This window comes from Aplosporella prunicola (assembly GCF_010093885.1).
Source record: "Aplosporella prunicola CBS 121167 unplaced genomic scaffold K452scaffold_3, whole genome shotgun sequence".
Lineage (NCBI taxonomy): Eukaryota > Fungi > Ascomycota > Dothideomycetes > Botryosphaeriales > Aplosporellaceae > Aplosporella > Aplosporella prunicola.
This window is the reverse complement of record NW_022983531.1, coordinates 64139-85306: the sequence shown is the minus strand read 5'-3', so window position 1 is coordinate 85306 and position 21168 is coordinate 64139. Positions and strand designations below refer to the sequence as shown.

The 21168-nt window shown below is 57.7% G+C and overlaps 8 protein-coding genes across 8 annotated transcripts; 4 read left to right on the top strand and 4 right to left on the bottom strand.

Moving 5' to 3' along the window:
- Positions 1 to 304: 304 nt before the first annotated feature.
- K452DRAFT_242294 (uncharacterized protein) lies at positions 305 to 3526 on the bottom strand. The gene is made up of 6 exons (XM_033537859.1): positions 3172 to 3526; positions 2990 to 3117; positions 1701 to 2908; positions 1168 to 1645; positions 740 to 823; positions 305 to 606 (listed from the first exon to the last, which is right to left on the bottom strand). The coding sequence occupies exons 1-6, from the start codon at positions 3380 to 3382 to the stop codon at positions 394 to 396; spliced, it is 2322 nt and encodes a 773-aa protein (XP_033401604.1). The 5' UTR covers positions 3383 to 3526; the 3' UTR covers positions 305 to 393.
- Positions 3527 to 3661: 135 nt separating this feature from the next.
- On the bottom strand, positions 3662 to 4596 carry K452DRAFT_283188 (uncharacterized protein). Its single transcript, XM_033539730.1, has 4 exons — positions 4336 to 4596; positions 4262 to 4286; positions 4195 to 4204; positions 3662 to 4131 (listed from the first exon to the last, which is right to left on the bottom strand). Exons 1-4 carry the CDS (start codon positions 4480 to 4482, stop codon positions 4017 to 4019), a joined length of 297 nt encoding a protein of 98 aa, XP_033401603.1. The 5' UTR covers positions 4483 to 4596; the 3' UTR covers positions 3662 to 4016.
- Positions 4597 to 5326: 730 nt separating this feature from the next.
- Positions 5327 to 7262, top strand: K452DRAFT_294529 (uncharacterized protein; the record flags this gene model as incomplete). The annotated part of the gene is made up of 2 exons (XM_033541711.1): positions 5327 to 5491; positions 5544 to 7262. The coding sequence occupies 2 exons, from the start codon at positions 5327 to 5329 to the stop codon at positions 7260 to 7262; spliced, it is 1884 nt and encodes a 627-aa protein (XP_033401602.1).
- Positions 7263 to 7701: 439 nt separating this feature from the next.
- K452DRAFT_283184 (uncharacterized protein) lies at positions 7702 to 8976 on the top strand. The gene is made up of 4 exons (XM_033539729.1): positions 7702 to 7880; positions 7944 to 7996; positions 8056 to 8210; positions 8351 to 8976. Exons 1-4 carry the CDS (start codon positions 7727 to 7729, stop codon positions 8814 to 8816), a joined length of 828 nt encoding a protein of 275 aa, XP_033401601.1. The 5' UTR covers positions 7702 to 7726; the 3' UTR covers positions 8817 to 8976.
- Positions 8977 to 10924: 1948 nt separating this feature from the next.
- K452DRAFT_219428 (uncharacterized protein) lies at positions 10925 to 12505 on the bottom strand (the record flags this gene model as incomplete). Its single annotated transcript, XM_033536413.1, has 4 exons — positions 10925 to 11543; positions 11603 to 12049; positions 12102 to 12299; positions 12354 to 12505. 4 exons carry the CDS (start codon positions 12503 to 12505, stop codon positions 10925 to 10927), a joined length of 1416 nt encoding a protein of 471 aa, XP_033401600.1.
- A 47-nt stretch (positions 12506 to 12552) lies between these two features.
- On the bottom strand, positions 12553 to 13224 carry K452DRAFT_324013 (uncharacterized protein; the record flags this gene model as incomplete). Its single annotated transcript, XM_033544676.1, is given in 3 exon segments — positions 12553 to 12573; positions 12593 to 12977; positions 13046 to 13224. 3 exon segments carry the CDS (start codon positions 13222 to 13224, stop codon positions 12553 to 12555), a joined length of 585 nt encoding a protein of 194 aa, XP_033401599.1.
- A 250-nt stretch (positions 13225 to 13474) lies between these two features.
- K452DRAFT_324012 (uncharacterized protein) lies at positions 13475 to 15502 on the top strand (the record flags this gene model as incomplete). Its single annotated transcript, XM_033544675.1, has 4 exons — positions 13475 to 13491; positions 13552 to 13587; positions 13645 to 13882; positions 14072 to 15502. The coding sequence occupies 4 exons, from the start codon at positions 13475 to 13477 to the stop codon at positions 15500 to 15502; spliced, it is 1722 nt and encodes a 573-aa protein (XP_033401598.1).
- Positions 15503 to 17384: 1882 nt separating this feature from the next.
- On the top strand, positions 17385 to 19385 carry K452DRAFT_219517 (uncharacterized protein; the record flags this gene model as incomplete). The annotated part of the gene is made up of 4 exons (XM_033536416.1): positions 17385 to 17596; positions 17659 to 17836; positions 17894 to 18194; positions 18325 to 19385. The coding sequence occupies 4 exons, from the start codon at positions 17385 to 17387 to the stop codon at positions 19383 to 19385; spliced, it is 1752 nt and encodes a 583-aa protein (XP_033401597.1).
- Between the last annotated feature and the right edge of the window lie 1783 nt (positions 19386 to 21168).

Here is a 21168-nt window from a genome sequence, read left to right as displayed (position 1 = left end):
GCGGAGAAGCGTCGCGTTAGCAGGAACGTGCTCTTGTGCGTGGTTGTGTTGTCTAATGGCTGTTTTGGTTGTGCGTGGCAGATTGTGGTGTGGTGGTGGCGGTGTTGAGTGGATACATGAAGAGAAGGGCTGATAACTAATAGGTGATATGCAAGCTGCATGCAGTATAAAACTCATCGAGCAATGAGACAGGCAGGGCACATGAACTCAGGGCAACCGAACGCATCGGCAAGAGAAACTGTCAGGTAAGTGTTTACAAGTCGACGAGAGCCTCGCCTCCTCAAACTACCTGACCACTCTAGGCCACAAGAAACAAGCGCCCATCCCTGCCGTACAAGAACCCGACGACGCCCTTGCAGCAATAAAGACGGAAAAAAAGATGCGGAATTACGCTTAAAGGGCGATGGGAAGATCGAAATGTTGACGTACCGGGCCACCCGCGCGGCCCACCTCGGCGCGCTGTCGTCCGATCCAGCTGCGTGAGACTTCGGCCTTGCGCTGCAGGACGACGGTGTTGGATTGCAGGCGCGAGGCAATGTCGTACCATGCCCCGGTGATGAGGCGGTTCTCGCGCTGTAGGGCTTGCAGTTCTTTGTGCGCGTCGATCTGCGAATTTCACATGTATCAGCAACAAATCATGTGGGGTATACTCGTATACCGTGTTTTACATAAGAATAAAAGGGGGAAGAGTAATCTCTGTGCTGCAGAGACGGATTGGGAAGGGGAAATTCAAACATACCGAAGCCTTGTCACCTGCCTCCTTCTTGAGACGTTCTGCGTCCTTCTTGAGCTTGCTGATGATCGCATCGCGGTCCTCTATTTGCTGGCAGAGAAATGCAGTTAGCAGCTGTATCAATGGAGACGGCGGGCAAAGGCCTTGTGCATCCATGATAGAGCGCGCTGTCCTGAGGGCATGTTGGTCGGATTCGAGGGACCGAAGCCGACAATCTTGCCAGCCCCGTTCGAAGCGGTGGGACCGACGCTAAGCATTTCACCACTGTCGATGGACGTGATGCTGCAGCTGTCAAAGTCCACCGGAGTCGACGGTGGCTGCTGCTCCTCTTCTGGCTCAGGGGAAACCGAGACAGAGCGGATCGACAACGCTCGTTGCCATGGACGGGAATAGTCGAAGGTGATGCTTTGCCAGTTGTCGGTGCAGTTGCTTACCTTTTCGCGCGCCGCAATCTCCGCGTTGCCCGTCTCGAGCTTCTTGGAAACCTCGGCGGCAATCACAGCCTTCATCTGGGCCGCCTCCTCGTCCGAAGCTTCCCGGAAAACTTGAAGCTGCTCCATGAGAACCTTGAATTCGTTGGAGCGCATGGCCTCGGCGTCCTCGTGACGAAGCGCGTTGGGGTCGAGGAGACGGTGACGGAGCAGAGCCTTCTGGTCATCCAACTCCGAATCGATCTTATCTGCATGCTTCTGAAGCTCTTCGTGTGTTGTCAGCAATGCCTCGTAGTTGTCCTTCAGTGCCTTGTGGTCAGCGCCAGATGCTCCCTCCGTCTGGTTAGTGCCGGAAATCTCAGCAAGGCTGTGCTGCAGCTCCATGTTCTTCGTGGAGATGGCATGGACCTTGTTGGTGAGATCCTTGATTTCGGCCTCAGCAGCATGAAGCTTGTTGGCCTGGTAGACGAAAGGATCCTCCCTGCAACTGGTAAGCGATGGGCAAAACGGTATCATGTGGTGAAGTAGTAACGTACTGCTTCGCCTTTTCGTCCTGAATGGCCGCCTGGAGTCCGAGGTTTTCCTGGTACACGTCGAGGTACTTCTCTTCGACTCTCGTGCACCTGGCCTGAAGGAGATCGACCTTCTGCTGCAGCAGGATGAGATCGGCACCCTCACCGCCAATCAGAGACATCATGGACTTGCGGTTTGCCTTGGACGCATCGTCGGTCTCCTCCTTACCGAGTTGCTCCTCCAATGAGCCCAGGGCCTCAGCACCCGCGTTGCTGTCTTCCACCTCGCGCAGCTTGCTCTCAAGCTCCATATTCGCCTCTTGGTAGCGGGTAGCCATGTCCCGAGACTGCTCAAAGCGCTGAGTAATGACCTTCAGCTCATGTTCCAGCCTCTTCTTAGCAGTCTTCTGGTCGAAGATTTCCTGCTCGCCGTTGGCAATAGTCTCCATGTTTTCCTCATTGGCTTTCTTGAGAGCCAAGACGTGCTCTCTGAGATGCTCCAGCTCTTGCAGCTGCTCTTGCGCCGCAGACAATTCCTCGCGAAGCGCCTGATCAGCCTTCTGCTGCTCTTGCAGCGACTGGATCTTCTTCTTGAGATTCTCGTTGGCTTTAGCCTTCTGCGAGAACTCATCACGCTCAGACTTGGTGAGCTGAAGCTCGTCGCGGAGCTCCTGCTTGGTGGTTTCATCCGCGCGCAGACGCTCCAGAGCGCGTTGTTGGCTCTCCTGGATGTTCTTGGTTTCGGCAAGATCGGATTCCAATTGGGCGATGTAGTCGCGATCTCTGTGAGTCTGCAGTTTGAGTTGAACCGTTTCGTCGTCATCGGAAGCCCGGCGGACTCTGCGACCGATCTCCAGTTTCGATTCGGCCAGCTCTTCCTCGAGTCTGTAGATGTGTCTGTTCTTCTCCTCGAGATCTTTCGTGATCTGCGCCAACTGGGCTTCGATCCGTTTCTGGTGTTGACTAGCCCTAATCAGCTGTTCCTCACGCTCGAGTTCGGGATCGCGAGAAACCAGATCGTGCGAGGGTTCGGAGTCGGTGGACACATCTTCGTCCAGGCGGGTTTCCTGCTCAGCGTGGGCCTCGTCGAACTTCTGGGCCGCAGCCTGCATATCGCCGATCATATCTGCTATCGGTCCAGCAACGCTTGCTCCTAGCTCAGACATTATGCCAACCATACGTTGATTCGACTTGGGGGAGTACATGGCCGCGAGCAGCGCGCCCTTGACGAGCTATTTCTAATCTTAACATAGAGCTCCTCGATATGAATTTTGCATCCGGTGTGGTATCCGCATGAGGGAGTCGTTGCCTACCTTGATCGTCTCTGGCTTGGAGCCATCGATGGCGATGGCCTTGAGGTCAGGGGTGAGGGTCTTGGAGAAGACTTCCTTGTCGCATTCGTCCCGCAGGTAGGCTGTTATGGCACGATCGATGTGTTTCGCTTCAAGAATGTCAGCTTTCATTGAATTGGGCATCCGTTTGACGACTTCCGTACTGTTCTGCCATTTTGGTATCCAGTTGTCCGTCGACTTCGCGTCCGCTTCGGGCAGGCCGCCGTTGAAGAACTCAGGGTCGATATCGGTCAGAACCTGCCAGAGGGTCTGACCGTCGGCAAGTTCGCTCCAAGCAGTGACGGGTTGGGTGAGCTCAAAGCTGTTGAGCCAGCGCAACAGCGCGGACTCCAGCGCCGGCGGTGTCGCATCCATGGCTGCTGCGGTGTTGGGGGTTGCGTTGTGTCGTGGGCGCTTCGGGTGATTCAAGTGCTGTTTGAGCGAGGGCTTGGGTATGGTCGAGGCGTCTCAAGCCTCATGGTCAGGCCGTGGGTGACATTGGCTGATATAGACCGTGTGCGTTGACAGTAGACAATGTCAAACAACGTCGGACCCTTTGGCGCGAATCCTTGTCCCTTTGGAGCTCGCGCTAGCGGGACCTAACAGGCCGCAATTAAACGCGACCTTCTAATTATTATCAGGACATTACATTGTCGTCATCTGCATCTGCTTGCATTGAGAAGCTCGAGAGCCAAGCGAATCTCCTGTTGCATTTATTTTCACAGTCAGGAGCGGACCGCTCTCGATCTAGCCCTGGATCCCGTCGCACCCCGGTCTTCTGCATGCCCCGCATTGTATGAGGGGTACGGAAGTCTTGATTAACGATAGTATGAAGTAGCAAAGCAAAACACAAAAAGCGCCAAATCCGTCCTGCTACGGGCTCGTAGAGCCACGTTCATAACCCAGCCCAGCGTGAAAGTTCGTCTCTAACCCTAGGACCAACCCAGCTCCTTATGGTATCATTCTCGCGGAAGCCTGTAGGTAAGTCCGTCTATGCCTTGTCGGTGCTCTAGTTGTCGTCGAGAGCGTGGACCTCCTGGTCCTCTTCTATGAGGGCGGGGTACTTGGTACCCAAAGTCTTCACCTCTTCAAGGGCTTTGACGGGAGCGTTCGCGGTGAAACCCCTGCATAAAACGTTAGGATGCGCGGAAAGGGCAGTAGTAAGAGTATCACGGAAGCCGACATACGGGATGAGTTCTGTGCCATGTCAGCTCGACTAGTCATACGAAAAAATATCAGGCGCTTATAACTTACTGAACTTATGAGTGATTTCGCCGTTCTTGTGCTGCTGTTAGTCGGAAGCGTGCGCGATAGTTTGATGGACATACCAGTTCTATGACCTTGTTCATGGCTTTTGTCACGACATCCTCAGGAGTTCCAATCGGGTAGGTAACGAGGACACTCCTCTTTGGAGCGGCAGCCAGAGCGCAGGTGGCAAGCAGCGCGATGAGCAGGGAGAAAAGGAAGAGCTTCATGTTGCGTTTGTATGTTCTTTGCACGGTGGGTAGTTTCAGCCAGGTGTTCAGATAGCAAGAGGGAGAGAGACAGTCCGTGGATGTCGTACTCTAGGAGCGAGCCAACGCAGGGACGATGCGCTCATCATCCCTCCCGTCCGCACCTTAGACCTGGACCGCAGCGCTAGGCGGCATCGGGATTAGATCGCCAAGACGTCGGATTAGACAATACTCCAGCGCGGGCAGCTGCTGCTTGTCAGGCAATCCTCTCCACCCTCTTCCCGTCGGCAGACAAAGCGCCAGCTCGACACTGCACCCCGCCGGTATACGCCTATTATTCCTCGCCCTCCTACGATCTTGTCGAGACACGTCTCAGTCGCGCACGCTCCGACACCGGCGACGGCTCTCGTTCGCACGTCCCCACTCGCGCGCGGAGTCTTCATATTTCTGACAAGGGCTGGTGAGGAGGACTTGCAATAGCGCTGCTCCTACCGCTCGTAGCGTTGCTGGGCCTCAGGTACTGCTGTCAGGCTGGAGGATTTGGCATAGAGCAGGGCAGATTCAGTTCACTTTGGGTTCCATCAAGTGCAAAGGCGGTCATTCTGGGCTTGCTTGGATACTAGCTAGCAAAGATTCACTTGCGCTTTTGATTTCAGTGTTCGCGAGCGAGAGAGAGAAGAAGAAAAAGAAGAAGAAGACATTTTCTCATCCACAAAGCCGGGGCGTCTAGGCGCTGGACAACTCAACGCGCTGGAGCGGAAGACATCATATCGACTGCTAGCTGATTCCCCGTTCCGACACCTGCCAGGCTTGCCAGTCCTGACCGAAGCACTAACCGAAAGCACTTGAACCTCGACAGCCCATCATGTCGTCTCTTGCTTCTGACGAGGTCGCCGCCGACTTCAGGGATGCTTTGCAGGATCTCAAGATGAACAGCAGGGCCGAAATCACCAATCTAACAATCATCGCAAAAGAAAATACAGAGCATGCACAAGCCATCTCTAGGGAGCTGGAAAACCATGTGAGAAGTGTAAGTCCAGAACCGGTCCCGGAATTCAACCCTCCCTGACACTATCAATCAGACACGGCCTGAGTGGAAACTGCCGGCTCTGTATGTGCTGGATTCCATTGTAAAGAATGTCGGAACGCCTTACACAGTCTATCTTGGGCGTAACCTTTACAACACATTCGTCAATACTTATACCCTGGTCGACAATCCCACTAGGAAAGCCTTGGAAGGTCTACTGAGAACATGGAAGCAACCTGTCCCAGAGTCGATGGAAACGAGACCAGTGTTTCCTGTCGATGTCACGCGGGCTATCGACAATGTGCTTCTGAAATTCAAGACCGTTGCCATGCAGCAGCAGCACCAGACTCGCTCCCCGGCACCCCTGCCGGGCGCGGATGCTAGACCAGCTCCGTCTCCCTTTGGCTTTCCACCCGGAACTGCTGCAAGACAGTCTCCAGCCCAAAATGGAATGCCCTTTGCACCGCCCCAAATGCCGGCTCTCCAATCTCCTGCTCCTTCGTTGGTTCTCCCATACGCCTTGCCCGCGCAAGCCGTCCGGCAGTCCCCAGCGCCCGCTGCAGGCTTGCCGTTTATGCCTCCTGCTGCCCAGCCCGTCCCATCGGCTGAGAAGATACTCGCTGATGTGGAGCGTCTTATTCAGGCTGCAAAGATGGACTTTGCGACTAACATTCGCGATCCGGAGAAACAAAAACGGTTGCAAACGTTTCTTGACCTTCAAACAGTTCTCAAGTCACAACAACTTTCGCCAAAACAGCTCGAGGCTGTTGAGATGCAGCTGGCTAATCTTGGCGGTACCACCCCGCCTCAACCGAGCGTATCAGCAGTATCTGCCCCAGCTCCGATGACCGCTCCGATGGCGCCGCCATTTACGATACCCACGCCCACGCCCCAATTCCCATCCATGGCCACACCTGTTCCGCAGTCAGCAACCCCGGTTCCTATATCAGCGGCAGCCCCTGCGGCTCCTCCTTCTTTAGCAGACATGCTCCGCGGTTTCAATCGGGGTACTACTCCCGTTCAGGCACCACTCCCTGCTCCGTCAGCTGCCCCGATTATCCCACCAGTCGCGCCGGCAGCTGCACCCCCATCCGGTTTGTCGCTCGTCGACCTCCTAAGAGCCCAAGGGTTACTCGGCGGATCAGCAGCCCCCACGCCCACCCCGGCGATGCCGCACTCCGCTGTGCCACCTTCTTCTAGTGCGAATGACGTAGAGTTAACCAAGGACTCTATAAAGAGGCCACGTCCGGCACTGCTGAATCTCCTTTACGATGCGCGGCCGAACCAATGCTCGACGTGTGGTCGCCGCTTTCCTAGCACTGATGAGGGCAAGGTCATGAAGAGGAGACATCTCGACTGGCACTTCAAGGTCAGGGACCCTAACATTGTGAAGCAAGCGATCCATAGAAGTTGGTACATTGGTGAAAAAGAGTGGATCGAATATCGCGAGCAGGACGAGGCGAAGCCGCCGCCGGAGACCAACGGCGCCTCGACAGCAGCGGCGAAGACGAGCCAGGTCAGCTTCGTACGAGTCCCGCTCGACCCGGAGCTGGTCAACGCGCCGTGCCCTATCTGTCAGGAAAAGTTCACGCCATCGAGGCTCGACGATGAGTTTGTGTGGATGGACGCGCTTCAGGTTGGACCCAAAATCTACCATGCGAGCTGCTACGAAGAGGTATACGGCAAGGCCAGAGGGACGCCGGTGTCTGTTTTGGGCAAGAGGAGCGCGGACGAGGGATACGGGACGCCGACGACGAAGAAGATGGTAGTCTAAAGCACGGCCTTTTGGGAATAGGTAATTAGACGGGTGAGGCGTTTTTGAGGCTTCAGCGATGAGTTTTGCATAGCACAGGGGTTCAGGGAGAGCGCGCATGGATCAAAGAACGACAGTAAATAGGACTGGAGGCAGGTCGAACGGGCTCAGGCGATCCCTTTCTTCTATCAGCGAACGAAGTCCGTTCCGAGCGTAACAAGTTACGTGGTGCTGGGGTGCACGTGAGCCAGTCGCCAGTCTCCCGAGGATCGGGCCTTCGGGCGCGGAGCACAAGCCATTCAACCGATGCGCCGCTCGCAACGACCTCATCAATCACCGGCTCTGCCGCTCCTCTGCCCAGTTTTTTAACCCTCCAGCTTTCCCCAGGCCCGGACAATTCGAGCCCCCCTTTTACGCGCCTCCCCTCCGTCGCCGCCAGCATCTCGTGAACCTTCACTCTCCCGCCACTTCCGCAATCCGCACCAATGGCTTCCATCACCGAGTCCACCGTCGACGAGCTCAAGAGCTTGGTTGCCAAGCTTGAGTCCAGGGTCAACGCCCTCGAGAGCCAGCTCGATGGCGACAAGAGCAGCAACAGCCAGTCGATGCGCATGATCCTGATGGGTCCTCCCGGCGCCGGTATGTTCAAGGGCAGTTTGCGTGTTCTCTGTTGAGGAGATGCTGACATTATCGTCTCCACAGGCAAGGGCACCCAGGCGCCCCGCATCAAGGACAAGTTCTGTGTCTGCCACCTGGTATGGCGCACCCCACACCCGTTTCTCCGAGCGACCATGACGGCTTACCGTGCACACAGGCTACCGGTGACATGCTGCGCGCACAGGTTGCGAAGAAGACGCCGCTGGGCCGGGAAGCCAAGAAGATCATGGACCAGGGCGGGCTCGTGAGCGACGAGATCATGGTCAACATGATCAAGAGCGAGCTCGAGTCTAACACCGAGTGCAAGAACGGGTGAGTAGCAAACAACAAGTGGCGCCGAAGGGCGCCGAGGAATTTTTTTTTTATTTTTATTTTTTTTATTTTATTTTTTATTTTTTATTTTTTTTTATTTTTTCCTGGCTAGCAAAAAAAGCTCACGAGAGACAACACAGCTTCATCCTTGATGGCTTCCCGCGCACGGTCGCCCAGGCCGAGCGGTTAGACGACATGCTCACGGCCAAGCAGCAGAAGCTCATGCACGCCGTCGAGCTTCAAATTGACGACAACCTGCTGGTGTCGCGCATCACTGGTCGTCTGATCCACCCGGCGTCGGGACGCAGCTACCACAAGATCTTCAACCCGCCCAAGTCGGCCATGAAGGACGACGTGACGGGCGAGCCGCTGATCCAGCGCTCCGACGACAACGAGGAGGCCCTCCGCAAGCGCCTCATCACCTACCACGCCCAGACCTACCCCGTCGTTTCCTACTACCAGAAGACGGGCATCTGGAAGCCCATCGACGCCAGCCAGGAGCCCGGCCACGTCTGGACCAGCCTGCTCAAGGTCTTTGAGAACGACAAGTCCAGCATTGGCGGCCTCTCGGGCGGCCTGATGAACAAGCTCGGCCTGAAGAACTAGATGCGTGCGCAGCGCCACACTGCCGCCGAGGCATTGATGGGAATAGTAGGCAAGGCATGGAAAGCCTTGTCTGCAGGGGTGTGGGTGAATGAGTACTAGGGAGATTCAGATATCGGACGCATGTTGCTGTGCTATGAGAGGGGGTGGTCGTGGTGCGGAGAGAATTGGAGGACGCAGAAAAGCCATCAATGCTTTTGTTGTACGTCTGTCTGAGCAACGAAAAACGCCGATAGGTATAGCACGCACACACACGCGCGCGCGCGCTAGAACGCGCAGCCAGAACGACTGGCGTTGAGCGCGCGCGCGCGTCTGGCCGCGCCTTGTGTGAATAACTAATAGGCACCCCCCTTTTTCTATTACCTACGGGTTCCCACGAGTACCTACGAGTACTTACCCAGCTCACCGTGCCGTGTCGTGCCGTTGCGCTGCGTGCTCGCTACCTACACCTATCTCAGATGCGTACCGGCCCTCCTCTCACCAACACGGCATATATCGCCGCTGACGCACACCTACATACACGACTGCGCGCTTCCTAGGTAGGTATAGTACCCGCCACCCACCTACGTACCTACATGCCGCCGCTCGTCCGGCACCCGCAGCACAGGCTGCAGCGCCTGCCAACGCACCCCCACGTACACAAACGGAGTAACTCGCACTCCGGCTCAAGTACGTCCACCTGTAGGGTAGGTACGTTACGTTACGTTGCACGCGCCCTGATTGGCGGACTGGCGGCGGCGGTGGTGGTGGTGGGCCGTGCGTCTTTGTTTGTCTTGTGCACCCTGGACGCCTTGATTGGTGCTTTGGTTTGGGTGGGCGTTGGGGTTGGCGAAACGCATATGTACCTATGTACCTACTCGTATGTATGTATTGTACTTACGTGTGGGGGATGGCTTGGTTTGGCTTGGCTTGGTTTGGCCTGGCTTGGCTTGGTGGTGGGTTTGTGTACTGTGAGTGCGCGCATCGTATATGGCAACGCAGACGCAGACGCAGATGCAGACGCAGATGGAGACGCAGATGTAGATGTAGATGCAGATGCAGCTGCGGGACGAGATCGAGATCTGTGGGTTTGCTGGTGTTGCTGCTGCTGCTGCGTGCGTACATACCTACTTGCTGTGGTGGTGCGCTGTGCGCTGTTGCTGCGGTACGCTGGTGAGTACAGTATGCGCGAGAGGCGTTTTTACGGCGCTGTGCCAGTGCTGCAGCACCTAGCAGGCAGGCAGGTACATAAGTAGGGAGGGAGGTTGTGGACGGCGGCGGTGCGGGTGCAAATGCGGGGTTGGGTCAGCGACGTGTTGATGTGCGATGTGCGATGTGAGATGTGAGATATATGTGGGTAGTGGGTTGGTGAGAGGGGTTGGGGTGCTCGTGGCTGCGTGCTAGGTGTTATGTTAGCTGCGGTTGCGGCTGCGGTTGCGGTTGCGGCTAGCGCTGACTTCGTGGTCCTGCATAGGTATATGTATACGTAGCTATTTGTACTTCGCTGCTGCTGCTGCTGCTGCCTACAGCATGTAGGTACGGTACGCCGTCCGTATGCACGTCTAGGTGGGTATCACCGTGAGACAAGCAGGGGGTACTGTACGTATGTGTGTGTGTGTGTGTGTGTGTTGTAAGCCTCCTGACATCTTCCTCTTCTTCTCCTTCTTCCGGGCTGAAGGCCTGTTGCGTGCGTGCTCTCGTTCGCCTACCAAGCTTCTCTTTTTCGCACATGCGCGTGCTCTGGCTCTTTGGTGGAACACTAGAGGGGGCGCAGCTGCGCTGGTCTGGAATGGGCATTGCATTGCACTCGGGGGCAGGGAGCGAAGGGCTCGTTTTCGTCCTCTGTTGGAGCGCGTGCACCGTTGGTGCGTTGGTGCGTTGTCTATCTGTCTACCTGCGAGAGAGAGAGGGGGAGATTCCGTGCGGGCGTGGCTGGACTCTTGCTCAGAGCACTTCCGCTACTCCCTCTCTCGGAGTCAATGACAACTCCTTTCCATCCTCGCAAACAACCTAACTTGCTCCCCACCACTCATGCCTCCTCTGTGGCCCTCACTCGCCACATAAACAACCAACAAAACCCATCTCAGTTTCCCAAGTGACGCCCAGTAATTTTTACCCCCGCCCTACCTCAATCAAAACTCCATAACGTCGCCATCCTCGCGTTCCCGCTTCGCCGACTTCTCGTCCTTCAAGACACCCGCCACAAAGCCCCTAAAGAACTCCACATACGGCTTCAGCTGCGTCTTGTCCCAGTCCGGCACCTTCTTGTCGCCATCCATCGCGCCGGCATTGTCCCGGTCCCACTCGTCAATCTGCCCCAGCAGCTCCGTCACCGTCGGCACGGCGAGCGGGTCAAACTCCTCGACGTTGCGCGTGTCAATGGGCACGCACACGCGCCCCGTCCCCGGATGCACGCAGAACGGCGACTTGAGCAAGTGGTTCAGCTTCTTGGACACCTCGGCGTCCAGCCGCGGGTACGTGTACTCGAGCAGGATGTCGATCTTGGCGTCCCTGAGAGCTTTGGTGTCGAGCGTTTTGGAGGCACCAGACGAGGCGAGCGCGTCGATGTCGGCCCACTTTTGTGAGGACGGCCGCGACGGCGCTGAGTCCCATTTCTTGCGCAGCGAGTCCACGAGCTGCTTGTCTGGCAGGAGGTCAAGTAGGTGCGAGGACCTCTCGGGCGTGGACCATGGGTTTTGCTCGAGGAGAATGTCGCTCTGGAAGTGCGAGCGGAGGACCTTCAAGCTGCGTCTATAGGCATTGTGTCAGCATTACCGCATTGTGAAGGTAGAGAACTGCCAGATGCGTACTCAAGATGCGGGTGAAGTGGCCGCCTAATGTTCACTTTCTTGCCGCCCTTGTCTCCTCCCTTCAGCAGCTCCAGATATCCTGCAATGGCCCTTCTCTTCGGGTCGTCCATGTCTCTTGCGCTTTTGTCGCACACCCATGCGTGAGCACCACGCCTACCGGAGTAGACCCACAGGATATGCTTGAAGCCGAAATCTTCCCTGAGTGCTACATCCACCACCTTAATAGCCATTGTAATAAACGTCCAGCAGCTGTGGCAGATGTTGGCGCCGGTGCAGCACGTACGGATCTCGTCGTAATCCGTCATATCGATATCGAACACGAGCTCTTTAGAGATTGGACGGAAGGCGGTGGCTTTGCGAAGCGATTTGCGGTCGCGTGGGTTGGTGGAGTAGACGGGGCCGATTTCAAAACGCGAGGGAATCATTTGAATGCATTGTTTGCGGAGCCTGTACCGAATATTAGGGACTCGTACGCGTGGATTCTGTGTTCAAGACGTACAAGTCTGCAGTAGGGAACGATTGGTAGCGAAGATACGCGTCGTTTTGAAGTGTAAACGCGAACTCGCGGTGACCAAAGTCGTTAGTGGGAGACGGCGAGTGATTCAGCCACTGAAAGAGGTAGCGGAAAGGAAAGAGGCGCTGGTAGAAAGCCCGCATGATCTCGGGGTCGGAATACTTTGCTGCTGGCGCAAGATTTCTGTAGGCATAGGAATTAAAGAGCATTCGTACTATATACTGCTAAAGGGCTTACAATGGCTCAGATTGCGATGCCTCTTGAGACTTCACTGGAGCACTTGATGGAAATTCCTCATCCGAATCCTCTGCGTCCAGCATATCCTCCAGCGCCTTTTTGTCTTCATCTGCCTCACGTTGCTTGTTGTCGTTGGGCGTGGCATTGCCCATGGTCGCGGAGCTATCGGCGGGCGCGTCTGGCAGGTCGAGGTCCTCCTTTACAGAGTGTTCCGGCGATGCTGAGGTCGCCATATTCACGTCGCGCTCCCAAGGTTTGCGACGCTTCGACGCGGTGGGTGCTGTGCCCTGTCCTGCTAACACGGTGTCCGGGATCTCTTTGATGCCCGGGATCGGCTGTCCCGTCGTGATGAGCTCGACAATGTGCGCAAAGGACGTCGGGTACGGCGCGTCAGGCGGGACGGCAGCGGAAGCAGTGGCGGAAGCGGCGGCGGAAGGTGCAGTGACGGCGGAAACAGTCGCGGGCGCGGTGGGTGCGGACGAAGAAGCTGGAGCGGGATCGGGCAGAGTTGATGTTGTCGCGGGCGCGGTGGCCGGGCCGTTGGCGGCGAGCGAGGGAGGTGGGGCGCCTATGCTCGCGCGATATGCCTTGTACGCGTCGAAGTCGACGGAAGCATTGAACTTCCTGCAGGACGCGTTAGGGATTTCAAATGCGGGGAGGTGGACAAGGCGCGGGCGGCTAGGAGCTGCTACCTGGAGTAATAGAAGCAGCGGGCGCGCAGTGTCAGCTCGGCGGCTCGGTCAGAGGGCGGATTGGAGCCCAGAATGGCGCTGAGACCGCCTTGGAACTCAGCATCCGTGTCCCACGGGTAGCTGTCCACCTGGGCGTAGATGGAAGAAGAAGGCGACGCGGACTCTACAGCGGCGGCCATGGTGGGGATTTGTTACTTGGATAGTTAGCAAGTTACTGGCGATGATAGGTGCGGAGGTCAGCTGACCGGGGGGGAGCTTTGAAGCTTCGCCCGCTCGCTGCTTCCGCTCTGCGACGTAGCGAGCTTGCTTCCTCCACGCACACGCTTGTCCGACCAACCCCCCGTCATCTCTCTAGCCCACAACCCATCGAGCGGCCCTCAAGCTCCCCGCTTCTGCTACTCTCTCCGCCATTGGCACCCCGTCACCAAAATGTCCGAGTACATCGGGTGAGATGTCAAGCACGCCTCCCCACGCTGTCCACTGTTCTGACCAGACATCGCGCCTAGAGCCCGCATATCCCTGATATCCAAGAGCGACATCAGGTAAGCCCCCGAGCCTCGTCGCTGTCCGCCGACCCCAAGCTCACGCCGCCCCTGCAGATACGTCGGTACGCTCCACGAGATCAACTCTGAGAACTCGACCGTCGCGCTCGAGAATGTCACCTCGTACGGCACCGAGGGCCGTCGTAACGGCCAGGACGAGATCCCCGCCTCCGAGAACATCTACGAGTACATTGTCTTCCGCGGCAGCGATGTGAAGGACCTCAGGATAGAGGACAAGGCTGAGCCGCCCAAGCCCACGCCGCCCCCAATGCCCAACGACCCTGCCATCCTCGGAGTAAGTCGCGCCCTCGATTATGCCCTCTGCTGCATGATGAAGCATTTCGGATGTAAACACTATACTATACCACCGAGAGCGCAAAACCGTGTGGATATTTCCGTTGCCTTCCTTCTGACCGCAGCATTTGCCACTCGATTTTCGAGCCGATTGCGTGTCTAAGGCTGGCGCTGACGAGTGTGTTTATAGGCTGCCCGCCCTCCTCAAGCGACTCCGCAGAACCAGCACTCTCACCCGCCCAATTTCGCGCAGCCAAACAACCCGCCCTACCCCAACTTCCCTCCCGGACCGTACCCGCCGTTCCAGAACCAGCGCTTCCCGCCCGGCCCTGGTGGCTTCCCAGCTGGCCCTCCTGGATTCCCCGGATACCCGGGCATGCCCTACGGGGCTCCTCCTCCGGGATGGTACCCGCCTCCGGGCCAAGGCTTCCCTCCGGGGCCCCCGGGACCTTTCTCTCCTCATCCTGTGCAGATGCCCATCGGTCCCCCTGGCTCCAAGCCTGGTCTTCCTGGCCCGCCTGGCCCCATGGGACCTGGTGCGAATGATGAGGAACAGCAAAATGCTGTTGAAGCGGACGCTGCGCCCAAGGTGCCTGGCAGTCAACCGGCGAGCAAGGATGGTACGCCCGCGCCTGCGCCTGCTCAGGCTCAGCCCCCGCCACCTCCGGTCGAATCGAAGCCCGACCCATCTGCCGCGATGGCGCCTCCCCAGCCTGTTGCGGCTCCCGCTGCTCCCCCCACTGGCCCTAAGGCGCCTACGGGCCTTAAGGGCACTCCCGGTCGTATCATCCCAGCGGTGCCCCTCGCGACACCCGGACAGAGGGCTGCTGCCCCCGCCGCTGCGCCTCAGCCTCAGCCTCAAGCTGCTCCTGCTCAGCACGCTCAGGGTGGTCCTCACTACCAGGATGCGACGCAAGCCGCCACTGCTGCTGTGGCAGCGGCAATGGCCAAGCTCAGGACCGGCCAGCCCCAGCAACCGCAGGCTCAGCCCAAGAACGACGGTGAAGCCGCCATCCAGAACCTTACGCAAAGGGTCGCCGACATGCGCGCCGACGACCGCATCCGTCATTCCAAGCAGCCTGGTACGGGTGGTTTCGCTGCCGGTCACCGTGGCCGCGGCCCCCGTCGCGGCGCGCCCAGGGATCAGCAAACCAGGGCTGTCGAGGTGGGAACGGACTTTGATTTCGAGACTTCCAACGCCAAGTTCAACAAGCAGGATCTGGTCAAGGAGGCCATCGCGACGGGCAGCCCCCTGGGCACGCCTGGCGAGGAGGGCGGTGACGCTTTCGATTTGAACGGCGCGAATGGCGCCAAGGAGAGCGAGCCTGTGGTGATCCCGGCATCGTACAACAGGACATCGTCGTTCTTCGACAATATTTCGAGCGAGCAGAAAGACCGCGAGGAGTGTAGGGGTCGCATGGGCGGCTCCGAGTTCCGCAGCGAGGAGCGCCGCAAGAACCTGGAGACTTTCGGTCAGGGCAGCGTCGACAACTACCGTGGCGGGTTCCGCGGTCGCGGCCGCGGCAGAGGTTTCCGTGGCGGACGTGGGTTCGGCGGACGTGGACGTGGCACTGGGCGCGGTAGGGGCGGTGCACAGACGGCCGAGGCAGGAGCTCTCTAAGCGTGGTGGATTGGAGTCGAAATCGAGAGATGAAATGGTGGTGGTAGTGTAGGGCTCAGTGCAGCATATGATGGTGGCGGAGGATGGAAAAAATGAAGGATTCGGCTGAGGCTCAGACGCAGACGCAGCCGGGAAGCCTTCTTTTTCTTCTCTTTTTTCCTGGGGGGCTCGACCTTTTCTCACCCAATTTCCCAATTTTTTCCTCTTTTCTCTCTCTTTTTCTATTATTTGCTTTTCTTGCTTCTCTTTTGAATGCGAAAATGCTCTGGAGCGTGGTGTGCGTGGTATATGGTGCGTGGTATTCGTGGCTCTCTCTCTTCTCTGAACTACCTAGTGGGGATGGGGTGGGTGGGGTTTTTCAGATAGAGAAATGGATGGATGGATGGATGGATTGCAAAAAACATATATGTACTATTACACGATGGATGGGGTTATGAGCTATATGGCGACGTGGCGGTGTGTGTGTGTCTCTGTCCGGCGGGTTGGGTGGGTGAGAGGGTGGGTGGGTTGTGTTTTGGTGCTGTGGGGTAGGGGCTAGGGAGGAAAGAGAGGGATGGGTAGGAGGTAGGGGGTGGGGGGTAGGGTGTTGTGATGGGGTAGATGGAGAAGATGGGGAGCGGGATTCTGGAGGAAGTGATGAGCTGGAAAATGCGACTTTTATTGTTGTTGCGTATTGCCATGTCGTCTTTTTGCTGGGAGGGGTGTATGTGTTGTTGTGTTGTTGGGTTTTAGTTTTGGAGTAGTAGATAGGTAGGATAGAACGAGGAGGGGAGGGGTTGGAATGCAAACGAGTGAGGTTTACGCGCTTTCTTTCCCTCTGTTTTAGTTCTTTACGAAAGTATTCTACTACTGCGTGTGGTGTGTGGTGTTTGTGCTGGTAGGGTACTGTTTTGGAGTGTCGTGGAGGTAGAGAGGGTAAGCGGGTAGGTAGGTAGATTAGGTAGGGGAGGTAGAATAGGGAGGGGTTATGTTACGAACTATGATTTTTATGTTTTTTTTTTTTTTTTTTTTTTTTTTTTTTTGTGTGTGTGGTTGTTTAAAACGTATGTTGTTGTTGCTGTACGCTGTGCATGGTGTTATGTCTAGTGGTGGTAGGTAGATTAAGCATTGTTTCTCAGTTTACTATAGATAATAAAAGTTATACTGGAAATAGTACCGCTCGAATATGGACGGTATTTTTTCTTTTTTGCAAATGCTTAAAGTTAACCAGTCTATCAGCTAGAACCACACCTTTCTTAATCCTCGTTCACTGAAACACTCAGATACATAAACGCACGTATTTTTGATACCTTTGAAGACAAAAGTAATACCCGCCTTAGGGGTCCTCTAAGCCATAAGCTCTTGCATGCATTAGTTATTTATAACTTTAAGAATACTTGGCTTCAGGCATTGAAAGACATATATCGAATCCACGAACGCCACGGTACCAGTGTTAGCTATCTACCAGCCATGTGAGCCCACACGGCGATAAACGACGGTCAAAAGATGTGGATATCAAAACGAAACATGCTCTGGAGCCAAGATACGATGAAATGCCTGCCGAAGCTTCAATCAACGACGGACCTTCCCTTCCAAGCCTAGCGGCAGCGGGGCGGGGCGATCGCTCGCGCGGGTTCCTGAGTCGCACGCGTCTCTTATCGCGGCCTCATATAATTTGCATGCAAGATGACAGCACGGGCAGAGGGCACAGCTGCATCGACCTTCCCAGCAAGGCAGTTAGCTGCAAGCCGCCCCGTCGCACGCCATGCTCTCCACTCTTGCGTCGCCGGGTGATATACATAAGTACTGACAGCATGGCGGGCTCCGGCTGGAGCCGTGTGCGCTGCTGCCCCCGCCCTGCTCCTCCTCGTCCTTTCGCTGCAATTGCTTCTTTCCCGCGGCCATGCTGTCTCTTGCTGGCGGTGTCGCGCTGCTGCTCCTCCCTGCCGCCTCAGCGCAGTTCGTGCCCGCGCCGACGGACCTGACAAAGAAGCTCGGGTACGCGGGCATCAATGTGCGCTACAAGGAAGTGCCGACGGGCATCTGCGAGCTCGATCCCAATGTCAAGAGCTATTCGGGCTACGCGGACGTGGCTGAGGACCAGCACATTTTCTGGTGCGTGCGACGCGCCCTCTCCGGGTCGTGTGTGAGCGCTTGCTGATAGACATACGACGCAGGTGGTTCTTTGAGGCGCGCAACAAGGATCCCACGACCGCGCCGTTGACGGTTTGGATTAATGGCGGGCCGGGCTCTTCTTCGATGATTGGTCTTTTTGAAGAGAATGGGCCTTGCGGTATCGACAAAGATGGCAATGTTTACAATAACCCGTACTCGTGGAACAACGTCAGCAACATGGTGAGCTAGCATAATCTATGGCTATACGCGGACAAGGTGAAGTTGACAACCGATTAGCTGTACATCGACCAGCCCACGCAGGTCGGCTTCTCGTACTCGATCCCTGTGCCGGGCTACACGTCCAGCCAAGACGACATCATCGTCCTTCCCAACGGGACCAGCTGCCCCAGCTACGCCGCCGACTGCGGCACCTACTCGTACCCGAACCTGACGCTGACGGCCAACGCCACGGACGCCGCCGCGCCAAACTTCTGGAAGACGCTGCAGGGCTTCATGGGCGCGTTTCCGCAGTACTCGCGCCACGGCTTCCACTTCACCACTGAGAGCTATGGCGGGCATTACGGGCCTGTCTTCAATGGTACGCAAACAGTGACGCTTTATTTGTCCACCGCAACCCCTTCCATAGAACCCACCACCGTACCCAAAACCTGCCAGTCAGCCAGACAGACAGACAGGCAGACACACATGCTGACTCCCCCACCCCGCAGAATACATCGAGCAGCAAAACGCGCTCAACATCACCGGCGCGCACAAGATCCAGCTCGAGTCCGTGCTAATTGGCAACGGGTGGTTCGATCCACTCCTCCAATACCAAGCCTATTACAACTTCTCGATCTCGCCCGGCCACACGTACGACACGCAGCCGTTCAACGCCTCCGTCGCCGAGCAATGGTACAACAACCTGTACGGGCCAGGCAACTGCGTCGACCAAACCAAACACTGCTACGCCAGCGGCCTCGCATCCGTGTGCAGCGCCGCCGACACTTTCTGCGCCAACGAAGTCGAGGGCCTGTATTCCCTCTACTCCGGCAGAGACGAATACGACTTCCGCGAACTCACCCCCGACCCCTTCCCCTACTCGCACTGGGTCCCTTACCTCAACACCCCCCACGTCCAGTCCGCCATCGGCGCGTTCCAGAACTTTTCGTCCTTCTCCCCCGCCGTCTCCACCGCCTTCAGCGGCACGGGCGACGACGACCGCCGCATGGGGACGATCGAGGCCGTGCAGACCTTGCTCCGCCAAAACGTCTACGTGGTCCTCTACTTCGGCGACGCGGACTTCAACTGCAACTGGCTGGGCGGGCTGGCCGTCGCCGACGAGATCGCCGCCCCTGGCTACGCGGATGCCGGGTTTGCGGACCTGGTCACGAGCGACAACGTCACCCATGGCCAGGTGCGCCAGGCCGCCAACTTCGCCTTCGTCCGCGTCTTCGAGAGCGGCCACGAGGTCCCGTTCTACCAGCCCCTGGCCTCGCTCGAGCTGTTTGAGCGCGCGCTCGCGGACAGAGACCTCGTTACTGGCAAGGAGGTCGTGGGCGAGGCGTATCTGACGAAAGGCCCCAAGACGAGTGACTTCAGGGAGGGGAACCGCACCGTCCAGTTTAAGGTGCTGCCGGAGGGCGCGAGGTATAATACTTCGTTGGATGCGCCGGACCCGGCGACGACGACGATGGAGGGTGTGCAGGTGGGAGGGGGGAGGAATGAAAGGGCGAGGAGGGCGTTTAAGCCTGCGAGGAGTGCGAGGCAGGCGAGGCTGGGGAGGGGTTAGACTCATCTGTCTTGTCTGTCTACTTACTTACCTGCATACATACGTACTTACATACCAGCATGTCTATACTTGCGGTATACAAATGATGTGTTGTGAGTACGTGCAAGAGTGATGGGCTTGTTTGAGGATATGTATCTATGGATGTATGTATGTATGCATGCATGTATGTACATCTAGATCTAAGGCGTGGTTTCCTCTGTAGGTAAGGTAAGTCTAAAAGAAAACTCGCGGTGCGTCTATCTATCTACTTCGCCGTGTCTTCCTCTCCTTATCCTTCGTTGCCGCCAGCATCTCCTTTCTTCGATTCTTCAGCACCTTTCTCTCCCTCTTCCACCTGTCTTACCACCGCCCTGCTTCAACTCCCCACTCACCTCCACCTCCACCACCCCACCCCTATCCCCATCCCCATCCTTCTCCTCCTCCCCCTTACCCCTCGCCCTCCCCACAATACCCCTTCCCTCAATCCTAAACTCGACGCCCGGGCCCTCCGACCCCGCCGCCCACGCCGCCCACGCAACGCGCATCCACCGTCGCCACCGCTTCACCTCGACCTGGCGCTCCTCGTCTCCTGCGTCCCCTTCTCCCCGTCCAAACACCGCCTCCATGACGCTGGTCGGCTTCCCCGCCCCGCCACCGCCCCACACAGGCACCTTCACCAGCGCGACCCGCGCCGCTATCTGGTTCGCCCAGACGAGGCCCAGCGCCGGCGTCTTGAGGCCGTGGCGGGGCGCGCTGACGTTGCCGTCGCCGTCGCCCCAGCCCGTGAACCAGCGCTGCTGGTGGTCGAGCGTGAGGGCGCGGTGGGCGGGCGTGCGGAGCAAGTCGTCGTTGTGCGGCTGGGCCTGGGCCTGCGTCTGTGGCTGCGAGTACGGGTGCGGCGGCGCTTCGAAGCGGTCCGAGACTTGGTTCGCGACGACGACGGCGACGTTGTGCGCGCGCGCCGTGTTGCGGAGCAGGGCGCCCAGGGCGACGAGCTGGGCCGAGCGGCGCGCCATTTGCGCTCCTCCTCCACCACCACCGCCGCCGCTCTTGCTGTTACCGGCATCGTCGCCTCCGCGGTCGAATTCGGCGCGGAAATTCGCGGCGACCGAGTCGATGACTACGAGGCCGACGTTGTGCGTCGTGATGGCTACTGGGAGCTGGTACCGCAGGATGTGGTCCTGGGACTCGAGGTCCGGGGTCTGGATGCTGAGGACGCGGGAGAGGGAGGGTTTGTCCTCAGGTGGCAGGGACGCGAGGCGCGGGTGCGAGGAGAGGAGTTGGAGGAGGCGCGGCGTGGAGAGCGCGGACTCGGTGGAGATGTAGACGGCGGATTTGGCAAGGCCGGCAGGCGGGGCTAGCTGCGTGGAGAGAAGGAGCGTGAGCAGGAGCTGCGTCTTGCCTGCGCCGCTGGTGGTTTGTTAGTCTGGGCTCTTGTTGTGCGAGAGTGGATTGCTCACGTACCTCTCGCCGGTTATCTCAGTGACATAGCCTGCGGGGATGCCGCCGCCTAGCTCGGCGTCCAGCGTGGCATCAAGGGTGCTGATGGCGCGCCAGTCGTCGTGCTTCTGCTCGTCGACGCGTAGCTCAGCTATGAGGGCGTCGACCAGGCGACGCACCTCTGCGAGAGGCAGCTGGGCGCGTTTGGCGACGTCGAGAGCATCGAGAGTGAGCAGGTCAGCAGTGGTGAGGTGGTGGCGGTCGAGCGAGGGCAACAGGTGGGCGAACTGGGCGGCGTCGAAGTCGGGCGCGACGTGCAGCAGATCCGTCATCAGCTTGTGTTGGCGCGTTTGCGCGTCACGTC